This window comes from Hordeum vulgare, chromosome 5H (assembly GCF_904849725.1).
Source record: "Hordeum vulgare subsp. vulgare chromosome 5H, MorexV3_pseudomolecules_assembly, whole genome shotgun sequence".
Lineage (NCBI taxonomy): Eukaryota > Viridiplantae > Streptophyta > Magnoliopsida > Poales > Poaceae > Hordeum > Hordeum vulgare.
This window is the reverse complement of record NC_058522.1, coordinates 14,247,287-14,262,875: the sequence shown is the minus strand read 5'-3', so window position 1 is coordinate 14,262,875 and position 15,589 is coordinate 14,247,287. Positions and strand designations below refer to the sequence as shown.

Here is a 15,589-nt window from a genome sequence, read left to right as displayed (position 1 = left end):
CTTTAAGATTCGTATGTGTCAGGCAACCAAACAAATCAAAAACTGCCCTCCAACATATAGTTGAGCCTAATGGGAGCAACCAAACGCATCATTATGCTTAGGCCACATTAAACTGCTACCCACCAAATTTCGTTGCACCATTCAGCGCGAAAACCACAGTAAGATAGAGGAGCAGTGGAATACAGGTGTGAACACAAAGCCGCCGGGAGGAATCGGACGCAACACTGGCAATTATTCGTTGCTCTTGCACCAATCAGCACGAAATTGACAATAGGACATAGGATGATAGGAGTGGTTAGTGTGTCTAAACTCTAAAGCAAAAGTTTCAGACTGTCATCTATTAGTTAAATCCATCAGATCCTTACATACGTACTCAAGTTGGCCACTGTATTTAAGCTGATCGAACCCATCCTTTGGGGTCACAACTCACAACTTGAGCACATTCCATCGCCACCCTAGCCTTCGGAGAACCAAGAGAGACACAAGTCATGGAGCGCGCGTCCGTGGCCGTTTTGAGCAATGTTGTGCAGCTGGTTGGGCAGGAGTTCAGGCAGCTCCACACCGTCCGCGGCGAGGTCACGGAGCTGAGGGACGAGCTAGCCACGATGAACACCCTCCTGCGGATGCAGTCCGAAGCCGATGCAAGCGGCTTGAGCCACTTCGTCCGGGAGTGGATGAACCAAATCCGGGAGCTGGCCTACGACGCCGAGGACTGCGTCGACCTCTACTTGTTCCGCATCAGCTGCCCGACGGGCGATGGCAGCTGGTACATGTACATCCGGTCCAAGACCAAGCACCTGCTTGCGACGCTCTTCCCACGCCGTCGGCTCGCCCGTGACATCAGGGCCCTCCGCGACCGTGCCGTCGTCATCAGCGAGCGTCATGCCCGCTACGGTGTGAGCCTAGAGCTGCTGAAACGCACCGATTCTTCTGACCTTGTCCCTCGGGCAGTGGTGGCGTCGGCACGGGCGCTCCGCCCTCACCACGACCCCAACCAGCTGTTCGTCGGCGTCGAGGCCCGGGCCAAGAACCTGGTCAACAAGTTGAAGGTCGAAGAGGGTGTTGAGGAGGACAAAGAGCTCAAGGTGATCTTCATCGTAGGCTTCGGAGGGCTCGGGAAGACCACGTTGGCCATGGAGGTGTGCAGGCAGCTGGAGACGGAGTTCCCACGCCAGGCCAAAGTGTCCGTGTCGCAGACGTTCGGCAGCAAGGACCTCGAGGGATTGCTCAAGCGCGTGCTTCGGCAGGTCGTCACCCTGCCGTCTAATGAGAAGGACAGAGCGGACCTGCTCGATAAAATTGACCGTATGGATGCAGGCGAGCTACAACTCCGGCTCGGAAAGGATCTGCAGAACAACAGGTACCAAAGCACACACACGCACTATCAGTAATTAGATGAATTATTATAATATTTTTTCCTTAAGTATATATATATATGTTCATCTTTAAATGGGAAATTGATTGGCTAAAAGATGGTCTCGATAAGACAAGCATGCATTTCAGGAGTACTCAGTATTTTGGTAAAACAAAAGTGTGTTGAACGCCATTATTGAATTTCTCCATACATACTTTTGCTCTGTTTGGAAATTCATTTCTTCAATATTTCCATGTTCTCTTTTTATTACTCACTTTATTCTCATTCTAAACTAATTAAAGATTTTATTATAGTATTTACCGCTTACCACATGACACATGTGGTAAGTAATTCAAACAGTTCAAAAAAAAAGTATTTGCCGCTAGGGACGAAGCCAACATGCAAGCATAGGAGGGGCAAGTTTGTTCATGAAAGGGCAAACTTCATATGAAGTAAAAAAAATAGCTATAACAACCATTATTATAATAGAAAAAACAAACATGCAAGCATAGGGGGGGGCAAGTTTGTTCATGAAAGGGCAAACTTCATATGAAGTAAAAAAAAATAGCTATAACAACCATTATTATAATAGAAAAAACAAACATGCAAGCATAGGGGGGGGCAAGTTTGTTCATGAAAGGGCAAACTTCATATGAAGTAAAAAAAATAGCTATAACAACCATTATTATAATAGAAAAAACAATTTGTTAGGGGGGGTCTAGCCCCCCTTGTCCTCCCTAGAATCGTCCATGTTTGCCGCTTAGCATAGACATGACAATGACATGCTGTACACATAGGTGCCAAAATTTCAAACCGGTTTACACTTTACACGGTCAAATCCCCTTTGAGAATTAGATACTAAAAGTACACGATTTCAGTACTAGCCGGAAAAAGTACTTGACCTGAGAATTGAAAGACCAAATTTGCATATATATGTATAGGTAGATAATAGAGTAAACTTTATCATATTGGATGGTTGATAGAGCTAGCGATTTATTATGAAGTTCCAACAATATTGCACCACCGATTCGAGCCGGTGGAAATTTAGATTTCATTCTATGGCACAAAATTTAGGCGGGACACCACACTAACATTACTATACAAACCCCCCTAAGAGCAAGTATAATACTGGTTTATAGCCCTCTTATGTGATAATTTTGCTTACTTGAAGGAGAGAGATATGGTAATATGTGAAGTCGACACTCATGCAAGAGACCACCTATACATTTTCTCTAAGAAAAAGCAATAAATAAGGAAGAATTGAAAGACAGAAGTTGGTGAAAAGATACTAGTCCAATAGCCAGCATCGATGATAAAAAATATCATGCAAAATACATACACATGTTTTTAATAGTAAGGTTGACTATGGGACCAGTAGGATGGATATATTATACAACCACCCTTTAAAACCTTATTCTACAACCAAAGAGCCTAATCTACAATAAAAAAATAAGTACAAAGCACGACCCATACGAACCGAACAACCAACTGAACAAACCAGAACCACACGCAGGGAGCAAAACTGTTAAACAAAGCACCAACCTCCCTCGTCCCCCCACCTATTCCCCCAATCACAATGCCACCTTCCTCCTCAAGACCATCCTCCCGAGACCCCTCCACCATCTATCTCTACTGCATTGTCGCGGACCCAAGATGCCACTAGCCCATCCAAATTCCTCTACTGGCATGCCCTAACCACCTCCAATGTACCGCTGTTATGACGCTAAGAACCTGAGCCATCATGCTTCCTCCCCAGAAAGCCACCTACTCCCATTGCGCTAGGCTAACTTGTAGCGTGACCTAGCACAGGATCCATGTCGCTCCACACTGGATCCGACCCGCCAAAGATTGATACCATGAGCTCGGCAGCCGGTGCCCTTCTCCCAAGAGTGCTTGATAGGTCGACACCCTACTCGATCCAAACCGGAGGGCCATATCGCTATTTTTCGTGCCTAGCATTGTGCTTTACCGGTACTAGGGGTTCCGATGGCCAAGTTGCGGGTGCCACGAGTGTGCTGGACGGCGTGCAAGATCAAGCCTCCCTATATTAGTAGCCTTTGTAGACCACCACCTCGTGCTTGACGTGGGCCCTGGTCTGGCCTCCTCTACGGTCGTGGCCACCATGGTGGTTGCCTGAGGAGCTGCAACGCACCACCCTTAGTCCCTAGAAACCTACTATTCCCATCAAATTAGTCTAGCGCCTGCGAGCAACACCAGTGTTGTGACCACACCGTCGACTACCCATCGATGATGGCGGGGCATGGGCGAGCGACAATTCACATGTTTTCCTTTTTATTTTGGCAGTTCATCTCACTAAACTACACCAGTTCACTCCTGGAAAAGATCATGTAGTTTTCTACGCTCGTCGCGTGACCTTAAAAAACATGGAAAATAAAGAAACAATGATGTAGTTCATCTCGAGCGTCTCATGTGACTCATTTTTCCTTGACTCTGCAATCCACTTATTTGCCGCCCCTCTCGTTGCAGTTCATCATTATTTGGCCAACGATAAAATACACAAATCTAATGCAGTTCACTAGGCCCAGTCCTTAGCAATACATACGAATGAAATATTTTTTTAGAAAAAGTCAAAAATAAGTTATGCAGTTCACTTTGTTTCCATGCCATGATTCACCTCACTTGTCGGAAACTACATTCACTAGGTTGTACTTCAGTTGTGTCCTTAGTGTCGGGTGTAGTTCACATGGGACCGACAAAAAATTACAACTTCAGTTTGGCATTTTTTACAAAACTACTCTTGAATCGTAAATGTGTTTTAAACCGTGTATCATTTGCATTATTCTGACCAGTGGTTCCATTTGTTTTTACAAATATATGCTCTATGCCACTAGATGAAAAAGATTCTCCCAATCCATAGCTTTCCAAGTTGTATCATATGCCTCGCTCACACAAATAGTTTGGAAATTGCCTAAAAATACCAAGAACATCGCATGTAGTTCCTTTTGTTAAGATTGTGGTTCGGTTGCCTCACTAATGCAATTCACTTATTCATTTTGGATTCACCAAAAAAACGATGTATGCTTCTCAATAGTTTCAAAACTGCTTTTAAACCATACAAAACTAGGAAGAAATGGAAAAAATGTTGTCATTGATATGTACTATTTGCATTATTCCGACGAAGATTTGAAAATAATAATATGACAATACTCTATGCCACTAGATGGGTACCGCACCCTTTTTGAAAGTGCTCTTAAATAGTAAGAAATCTCAAGGAATATTCTACAAGGAAAAGTTTTAACTAATCCATATATCAAACACGTCTTTCAGACAAATGTTTGAACATGTTATTGGAAACAGTACTGAAAAAATCGTGTGCAATTCCTTTGGTCTAAATTGCAGTTCTCTTGCTCTTTATTGGAGGTTCACAAGTGCTTTTCTTAAACGTGTATATCAGTACTAATTTGTATGCACTCTTAGGTTATCATGTACGTGTACTACAGAAGTTTCAAGAATTTTTTGAAATGCATAAATGGCTTAACTAAAATTGTATTAGATGTTTTTTGTTGTTATATGCTAGCCAAATAAAATCAGATCTACATTAGAACCTGTAGAGTGGCGGGCAACTTTCGAGTTATAGTTCAAATAAACATCGAGCAAGATTTCTATACATTTGATGCAATGATTCGCTTTTTTGTGGGAACAACTCTTTCTAACTCTTGCATATATACGACTGTAGATACCTCATTTTGATCGATGATGTATGGAGCACATCAGCCTGGGATTCAATTCAATCCAGGTTACCGAGCAACAACATGGGCAGCAGAATCATTGTGACTACTCGGACAAATACTTTGGCAAAAGCGACCAGTAATGCTTGTGATTATTACATCCATCGTATGGAGGTCCTAGATCGGGTAGAGTCCAAGCAGTTGTTCATGAGCAAAACATTTGGGTCAATGAGTGAAGACTCCTTCCCAGATGATTTAAAAGATGATATGGAAGTCATCTTAAAAAAATGTGGTGGGTTGCCATTAGCCATTATTAGCATTGCGAGCCTTTTGTCAAGCTATAACAATTCAGAAAGGAAGAAGATGTGGGAGATAGTTGGCAGATCAATTGGTTCACAGATGGAGAGCAACCCAACCCTTGAGGGGATGAGGCAGATACTCACACTTAGCTATGACCACCTACCCCATCACCTCAAGGCTTGCATGATGTATCTTTGCATTTTCCCAGAGGATTATGTAATCTACAAGGATCGCCTGTTGAAGAGATGGATCGCTGAAGGGTTGATACCCGAGAAGCGAGGGATGACCCAAATGGAGCTTGCCGAAGAATGCTTCAGTGAGTTGATGAGTAGGAGCATGATTGATCAGGCCAGTGATATCATCACCACATACCAATGGAGGGAAGAGACATGTCGAGTGCATGACATAATGCTGGAGGTCATGGTGTCCAAATCCCTCGAATCTAACTTTGTAAGCCTAGTAGGCGGGCAATATGAAGGGATGGCCTATGATAGGATTCGTCGTCTTACCATACATGGCGGAGTAGAGGCAATCCAGGAGTCATCATCAAAGAAAAGGGCACCACACCGTGGTACAAGGAATGGCATCAAGGGGATGAATATGCAGCATGTCCGATCACTGAGCATATTCGATACTGAAGCGCCCAAGCTGCTTGCTCGGCTAGAAGAGTTCACCTTGTTAAGGGTACTTGACCTGGAAGACTGCAAAGGCCTAGAAGAAAAGTACATGAAGCATATATGTCGGATGTACCTTTTAAGATTCTTGAGCTTGAAGGGTACAGATATCAAGGATATTCCTGAGAGAATTGGAGATCTTGAGCATTTGCATACACTTGATGTACGCCAAACACGACTGAAGGGTTTGCCAGAAACAGTCACAAAGCTAGAGAAGTTGGAGCACCTGTTGTTCACCACCAAAGGTATATTGTGGTCTGCCTGGATGCTGCCCAAAGGGATTAGTAAAATGAAGGCACTACGCCGCTTGAATAAAGTGATTGTGATAGATGACGTGAAGGTCGCCAAGGAGATAGGCGAATTAGATCAATTGCAGGAGTTATGTATCTATGTCAACACAAGAAATAAGGACATGAATCGGAGTGTTCCAGAAGAGCTTGCCAGTTCCGTGAGCAAGTTGAACATGCTTCAGTGGCTCGACATTGGAAATTTTGGTTGTGAAGATTGGCCTTTCAAACGGATATTGCAATTTCTACATGTCGTTAAGTCGCCACCACAACTTCTACGTTATTTTAGGATCTGCGGCTGCCTTGACGAATTGCCTGACTGGGTGGAGAAACTCACAAATCTTATTGAGTTTGATATAGCGTGGGCATATCTTGATGGTGCCCACTTATTCGACGTCTTGTGTAAGTTGCCCAACCTGCAAAGGCTGACCCTGGGGGCATACTTCATCAGAAAGAATCAAGATATGGTTGCACGTAGTAGCCAGTGTTTGCGGGAGCTCAAGGAACTTACTCTGGGCTATTCTCCTGAAGTTCCCCCAGTTTATGTATTTGAGAAAGGATGCATGCCAAATCTGGAGACCCTTGTGTTGTATTTTCTTGACCAGTGGAAGACTATTGTTGGCATTGAGCACTTGACAAACCTTAAAGAGGTGCAGATCAGTTGTGTCAAAGAAGGTGCACTGGCTGCTGCACTAGAGGTGCTCAAGGTGGAGAATGAGAAGCGACGCGATTCTAAGCGCGAAGAGATCAGAGTTATAGTTAGGTAGGAGCAATAAAGCGGCTTGAAGCCTAACCATGGAGCATGTTCAACAGAAGAAGTTTGCTCTAAAGCTGGGAAAGCTGGAAGTCCCATCAGTTTAACTTGGTCCTTTTATGGTTGATGTGGTTGGTTCTTGTCATGTAAGGCTGGACTCGTCCCCGGATGTTTAATTCACGTTTTATTTTATTTTTCAAGCATCGGATTCCAATAAAGCTGCAGGCCTGTACAAACTGGATTGTGATTACGCTTCCTTAAATATCTATATAATTTCCAAATTCAGATATTCTCTAGCCGAAGTTTCCAACATTTTAGTTCACGAGGGAGGCGGCTTTAGTTGCTTATTACTACTAGCAAAATGACCCGTGCGTGTTGCCACGTAAGAAAAAAATCATAATCTCCAATGATGGTAACCACATTATGTTCATATATCATCGCTTGACTTAGAAATTTTGTGCATAAATGCAAGAAAATGTTTCTTCTTTTAAATTTATTCACAAGTTGAAGCAATCTTTACATTTTCAAAAAATATATACCATGGTTGTCAACAATCTTGGTAACTCAAAGATTTATTCTGAATTTCAAGAATTTTCTTATAGAAAACATACAATAATAATCCGATCCATCCAACAATTAATTTTTCAAAATTCATACAGGTATATTGCCACAAAGACTTAGGAGCATTCATGTTTAACTACATACATTAGATCTTTCGTGAACAATTTTACAAATATGGGAATAATTTTTAAATCGAGAACATTTTTTACAATCCACAAACATTTACTAAAAATCGTGAATATTTTTTATATTTCAAACGGGTTTAAATATTTTCTTTTGAATTGGCGACCAATTCAAGAAAAGACGAACATAATTTTTTATATCAGAGGATTTTATTTTTAGTTCACAAACATTTTTTGAAACGCATGAAGTTTTTCTGAATAAACAAACATTTTTATAAATCAGCCATATATTTATTAAATTCATGGACATTTTTTTGGAATTTGCAGAAAAAAAACGGCGCTTTTTTTGAATCCTATTTCTATTTCAAAATAAAAATTAGTAACCATTTTAAATAAAAATTCCTATTTTTTAATATACAAAAGTTTTTGTAATTCTAAATTATTTAAATTATAAATAAACAAAAATGGAACAGAAATTTTTAAATAAAAAAACTATCAAAATAGGCATTAGCTATTTTTAAAATGTTAGGCCGTTTTCTAAATGCATTAACATATTTTGAATTAGAAATCATTTTGTTAAATGCCTTTAATAATTTTTAATACATGTAATTGTATTTGAGATCATGGGCTTTTCTTATTGTACAAACATTTTTTTAAAATTGCAAACATTTTATTGTATATGCGAGCATATTTTATAAAACTCCGAGCAGTTTTTGAAGTCACAAACATTCTAATTTTTTAAATATGTTGATTTGTAATTTTCAGTTTATTAAAATTTTAAAGATTATTTGAAGTTCTAAATTATTTAAAATAGAAAATAAAATGGAACTGAAAGTAAATAAATAAACGGAACTAAAAGCATGCGCATGTGCATGGGCCGGCCCATATAGTGTGCTGGTTATTCTCCCAGCATGCAGAGCGTAACATAGGAGGTTTTTACATGGGCCGGCCCATATAGTGTGCTGGTTATTCTCTTTGCTTTGTGAAACGTTTTCTATTACTTACCGGTGGCATGGTGGGTAATTTATGCAAATTTTAGGGGTAATTTTCAAAACAGACGACCAGAAACCGTATTTGCTTTATTATTAGGGAGAGATTACTAGCAAAAAAAAGCCCGTGCGTTGAAACGGAAGAGAAAATAACACACGCACTGAACGCAATATATTTTAACATGACATCACATTTGTGTTGCCGACGATGGTCTTAATGCTCACACAATGAAAACGTGTTTGAATGTACAGTCAATCGGAATAAGATAGAAATATGTTGTTTCTCCCCCTACGAGGTTTTCCAAACGTGTGCATGAGTGGTTAACGATGTTTTCTTTCCTCTCAATTTAATTTTAATTTAATGAATGTTTATTGCAATTCGTATCGTCACTGGAAAGAGAGAAAAAAAAGACCGTGCACTACAAATTAAGTTTGCACCAAAAATAATAAAACATGGGCTGGCCCATGAACTCGTGTTTGCTGCTATAAAAAGAGAAAATCAGTGCCCATGTGATCAAGTTTTGTCGATTGATATAAAGTTATCTTTTTTCTAAAATGTATGGACAGTTTTTTATTCAATGAACATTTTTGAATCAATGATTTTTTTTTCTAAATGGGGAACAACTTGGGTATTCGATTTTTGAAAATTCATAGACATTGTGTGAAGTATTTTATAATATGCAAACATTTTTTAAAACCATCAACATTTTTTGAATCCGTGAACATTTTCTGATTTTCTGAACCTTTGTTTTAATGCCCAAACATTCTATGATTTCATGAATATTTTTTTCAAAACTAAAAAATTGGAATTTTGAAAAATCATGTATTAATTTAAAGAAAAAAAATATTGAAATAATAAAACATGGGCTGGTCCAATAACCCATGTTTGCTGCTATATACAAAGAGAAATAATAGGGATGAAAAAAGGTGTGCCTACCAGGGGTCGAACCTGGGTGTGATGTGTGGAAGGCAGCCACTCTAGCCACCAAACCGAGCGCGTGCTCATGATTTTAGTTCTCATATCTTCATAACTGCATGCGACGATGACTTTGACAAAAAAAATCTGAATCGTTTTTTTCACTTATGGGTGGCATAGTGGGTAATTTAAGCCAACTTTAAGGATAATTTTAATGACGTACCACCGAAGCAATATGTGCTTTATTAATAGGTAAAGATTTGATGATAATTTTAATGACGTATCACAGAAGGAATATGTGCTTTATTAATAGATAAAGATAAAGATAAAGATAAATATTGCTCCAAGTATACCTCCTCCGTTCCTAAATATAAGTTTTTCGAGAAATTTCATTAGAAGACTACATACGAATGTATGTAGGCATATTTTATAGTGAATATTCATTCATTTTATTTTGTACGTAGTCTTTTAGTGAAATTTCTAAAAAACATTATATTTAGTAGAAATGAAGGGAGTATATGCATGCATGGGACGTGGCTAGCCAGCACCGTTGCGCTCGTTCGTTTTCTCGAGCGCGCCCTCAACGTGCATGTCGAACAGAACGGTTCTCGCAGTGCTCCGCGTGATGCATGACTTGCTAGCCGGCCGTCACAACCAGCGCCCGCACCCGAAGCAGCTAGCCAACACGCATCTATCAATCAGGAAATAGCCAGCCATCATGCACTAGTAGAAAAAAGTCATTTAGCTCCTGTTTGATTGAACCATTACTCCCGGATCTCGAAACATGATTAATCAATCGGGATTAATGCTAGTCCTGGTTCGGCCATGAACCGGGGCTAATGGCCTTCCACGTGGCGGGGCTGGGAGCGAGGGGGGAGGGGTATTAGTCCCGGTTCATATTACGATCCGGGGCTATTTCTTCGTTGTTTTTTTTTAGTAATTTTTGGGTTTAGGGTTTTGCACTAAATTGGATGGGGCTATTTTGCTGCCCCCTATTTTTCCATTTATTTGTTTGGGCATTTTTTAATTTTTGTTTTGAATTAAATTAAATTGCACATACACACCAATAAAGAAACAACTTGCACATCGTCACGAATATATTACACCATCTTATCCGTTGTGCTTTGTCGAACGTACTTATAAAATATAGACACGAGTTACATGCACATATATGCATCTTTTTTATACTATATCATTTCATATCTTTCTCGTCCAATGGCAATAGTATTTTCTCTTGGGATTTAGAACCTCTTCATCAAAGAATTCGGCAATTGTTTCTTGAATTGCTCGTATACGTTCCTGTGGTAGAAGACCGTCCAGCCACCGTTCGATCTAATTTAAATAATGGGTCAGTATATATATATCAATGAAATCGAACACAATTCACGGTAAAAAAAATAAAGCTGTGAGTATTGTTTATCGTACTTCAATTTTTTTGATGTCCCGGATTTTGGCCTTCTCATAGGTCGTCTGGTGAATGAACTCGCAAACATAGTATCCACATAAATTGTCCCGTGTTCCTGCTTCAAGCACTTTACGAGAACAGAGTTCAATCAAAACCATAATCAAGAATTATAATGGTATTGAAACTAGAATAAAGAGATACGCGGATCAAATTAATACAAGTTCATCATCACATTAAAACCAAAGCTCAGTAGTGATCAAACGTTATTATTGCAAAAATAAATACATAAAGTTCTCTCATAAAACAACACACAACTATGTAAAACATTTAAATGCAACAACAAATGCGATCAAAATCACAACTAAGGTAACAATTGACCCAATAGCATAATGATACCAAGCCTCTTTATCAATGACATATTTTCTAATATTCCTAATTTTCAAGCGCATTTCATCCATCTTCGAACGCATTGCATCCATCTTCAAGCGCTGTGCATCCATCTTCAACAACATTGCATCGATCTTCATTTTGCGATCATCGATGACATCGGCGACATGCAACTCCAGTTCCATATTCTTGTCTTCAATTATTTTTATTTTTTCCTTCAAGTATTTGTTTTCTTTTTCAACCAAATTTAACTTCTCGAGAAGAATTTCTATGTGGGTTGGAATTTCCGGTTCAACAACCTTCTAGATTAAAAAATATATGTCACGTTGGTCGTCATAATTGTCATAAACAATAAATAAAACAAATAGTTATAAAAGATAATATATACCACATCTGAATCGTAGACAGGACGATGACCGACGGAGGCGGATACCAAAACCATCGTACTATATAATAACAAAAAATAGTAATAATAAGTAATTTATACAAGTAAGAAATTTTTCTTTAAAAAAAAGACAAAAACAAGAGGCTCACCACGGTGGTGCTCACGACGAGATCGGCGCGGGGCGATCGACAACAGTGAGGACGGGCACGGGACGACACCCTATCCATGTGCACACTCTAAGAAGTTAATTTGAATATTTCAAATGAGCTAAACTAGCAGTGAAACATGAACAGATGAAGTAGCTGACCTTTTAAAACACTTGTGAAGTTGGTGCACGGCCAAACGTAGATAAATATTGAGGAAAATAGAGTTTGGAGGTCGAGTTTGAGAAGGACAAAGCTTAACTAATGTGGTTCGGGCATTTCATCGAACACGTCAAGTGCATGAACTAGAGTGGCAAGGATGACATATGGCATGGGCACACTTCAGCCAAAAAACAGAGAGAGTGGACAGGGGCGACGATACATATAGGCGAAACTTTAGTCCCGGTTTAAAAAAAACACCTTGACTAATGATCCACGGCACGTCACGTGGGAGTTGCTGGATCTTTAGTTCCGAATTTTTCCCAAAACCAAGACTTGTGAGATGAACCAAACCGGGACCAATGCCCCGATAAACCGAATCGGGACCAATGCCTGCCATTGATCTTAGTTTTGATTTGAACCGGGACAAGATGTACGTGGCAAAGTAGCTGGTGCGTTGATGTCTAGCCTGCTGGCTAGCGTGCCGTGTCGAGTCCCATCTCGCATTCTCGCTCGCAGACCGATCCGTCTGCATGCCGTCCGCTCATTTACCTTTGACCAGGAGCCAGGACGACCGATCTGATGACCCCGGCGCCAGACTACATCCGACGTTATGGTGGATCGCGTCCCTCACGACCTCCATTACGATGAACGCTATTACAGTCGATCTGTGCCTCTTGCGGCGGCAACCACTACTACGTCAATGTGAAATGGAGACACACTCAGAATAGTACGGCGGACGAAATGTGCATCCTGCAGCGACCAACACTACTACCTCAAAGTGAAATGGAGCCACAGCCACGACCTCAAAACCAAGGCATCATTTCATTGCATACCGCGTCTATCATGTAACCCTTGTATATATCAAGCAAGTTCACAAAAAAACGAAAGATCGTGTGAGCACATGTATAACATGCAACTACATCTTCTACTACATCGTATCAAAAGTCTCCATCGGTCTAGACCATAGAGGTAACTATCGCGATCTCCATGTCGTACTAGCCATGGTGCATCGGTGGCAAGGTCAGGTAACACTATCACATGTCGGAGTCACTATAAAGTCTGTAGATACCATAACGACTTGGGTCAGGACCAACATCACTCGACCAGCGCTAATTCAGTGAAGTTTCCAAGTTACTTTGAGTTGTTGCTAACTTTCTTTGAGTTGTTGCTGCCTTCCCCCGTTGTGAACTTGTATATGGTTGTGGTTAAATTGTAAACCATTCTTGTGAAGTCGCTAAGTTGCTTATAGTTGTAGGTACGTAATTGCTTATTTTTCTCATGAAGTTGTGTAATTGCTTATTTTAGTACAAATAATGATAATAAGGTAGTGACATTATATTTTGAGAGAACACATTTATTTCTTGTTGGTTGTTAGTTTTAAGATGGCTAATCGGGCTTGCCGCCCAGTAGTGACAACATATTTAGTAAGGTGTTAATAGCCCACATCCTTCCCTAACAAAAGGTAAGAGTACCCGATAATATTTTTTCACACAAATATATCAAACTAAACTGTATTAAATCATGTATGTATAGAGTAATATATATGTATGCTACAGTGTGAGAGCCAAAAAAATCAACTTGGGTATGCAGAGTTACTAGTTTTTGCAACACACTCGTATTGGATACAAACAATTATAGTAACCACAATGAAACTACAGATTGTTCTTAGTAACTTCAACATCTCCAACGAAAGAAACTTAGTTACAGTGCAAGAACGAGGAGAAAATTACAATTGAAGAGTGCTAATTTTCCACATCTACAATTGAATAAATCTTATACACTGTATGGTGGACATAGAAAGATTGCTAATGCAGAAATGGAAATGCATAAAACACATCTTACTTAAATTCGACCAAATCATGGATTGAAAGTGTGAAACAACTTACAAATTAATGGTCATCCTATATTAATTCTCAAGCGTGGAAAATCAGGAGTTCTCAACATGGTTTATCAGTTGGAGAAAATCAAAAGCACTCACATCCCACGGTGTTGCTTTTGTCGCAGTGTAGCATGCACACGTCGCCATGCCTGTCAGATCGGATCGGATCATCCCAATGTTACCATGGCCCGTCGTCCCATGCGTGGCGATATTCCATTAGGAGTATACATGGCCATACTTTGGGTTGGGTCGGGCCTAACAAAGCCCGTGGCAGAACCCAAGCCAGATCCCGGCCCGACCCGATCATCGGGCCTGGATTTTAGGCCCAAGTCCGTCCCGCTAGTGAAAAAGCACGTCGGGCCTCGGGCCTCTTCCCTCAATTATGAAAATCACAAGCCTGAGCACTGCCCAGCCCGACCCATCCATCGGGCTCAATATCTAGGCCCGAGCCTGGTCCATGGGCAAGGTCGGATCGAGTCTGGCTTTTTAGAACGGTCCGACCGGCCCAGGTTTCCCATGGCGAGGGCTAGTCAGGAGGTGACTGGCGTTACGTCATTCTGGTGCGAGGGAGGCTAGAGACGCCGCGTTGTGTATTTTTATATTTTTTAATGGGAGGCTGCAAATTTGTTTTTTTTAAAGGAGAGGCTGCTATGGATCTCCTATGCGCCATTCGTTAGGGCCGACTACCGAGCGGACGCACAAGGGGTCACCCCACTTGGCCGGCCCATTTTTTTGTCTTAAAAAAGTTGATAATTTTTTTAATTTTTTTCTGTTCCTTTTTTCCTTTTCTGCTTATTTCCTTTTTTCTTTTTTTTTGGTTTGTATTTTCTTTTTTTTTTTCCTTTTCTTTTTCAATTTGAAGCAGAAAGTTTTTTGAATTTGAAGATTTTTTTTTGAAGATCCAAAATATTTCTTGAAAATATAGAATTATTTTTGAATTTATGAACAATGTTAAAAAACCACATTTTTTTAAATTTGGACCATTTTCAAAAAGCAAAAACATTTTTCGAAATTAAAAAAAATGAACATAAACTTTGTCTAAAAATTGAATAAATTTTTTGTATTTCGAGTTTTTCTAAAAAATACAGAACATTGTTGAAAATACTGAACATTTCTTTAAAATACCGGTCATTTTTGAAAAATCGCAAACATTTTTTTTAAGTTATGATTTTTTTTGAAAAACTGCAAATATTTGAAATTTAGAACATTTTTTAAAAGAAAAAAAATCGAATTTGAAGAACAAATTTTGAAAATCCAGAACATTTTTTATAAATCCCAAACATTTTTTGAACTTATGAATGTTTCCCCGACGGAATCGAATATGCTCCATGAGCGTGTAACCCTAGCTAGTTGTTCCGCTTTGCAACAATCGGATCCCAAATTCCCGATCAGAAGACAGAAGCTGCAGAATAGCATCAACCATCATAGCCAATCTTTAGATAGTACAGTATCACATCTTCTAATAATCGCTCCTTCCCGCATCTCGTTCCTTGGCTTAAATCGGCTAAGCATATCCCCCTTGTGCTGCCCTCCACGCTAGCTCTAGGTTACAGAGAAGATGCAGTGTGAGATGGGTGTACCC

The 15,589-nt window shown here is 40.0% G+C and overlaps 1 protein-coding gene across 1 annotated transcript; it reads left to right on the top strand.

The window, feature by feature from the left end:
- Nucleotides 1–438: 438 nt before the first annotated feature.
- Nucleotides 439–7,280, top strand: LOC123396424 (disease resistance protein Pik-2-like). The gene is made up of 2 exons (XM_045091363.1): nucleotides 439–1,360; nucleotides 5,052–7,280. The coding sequence occupies exons 1-2, from the start codon at nucleotides 489–491 to the stop codon at nucleotides 7,069–7,071; spliced, it is 2,892 nt and encodes a 963-aa protein (XP_044947298.1). The 5' UTR covers nucleotides 439–488; the 3' UTR covers nucleotides 7,072–7,280.
- The last annotated feature ends 8,309 nt before the right edge of the window (nucleotides 7,281–15,589 follow it).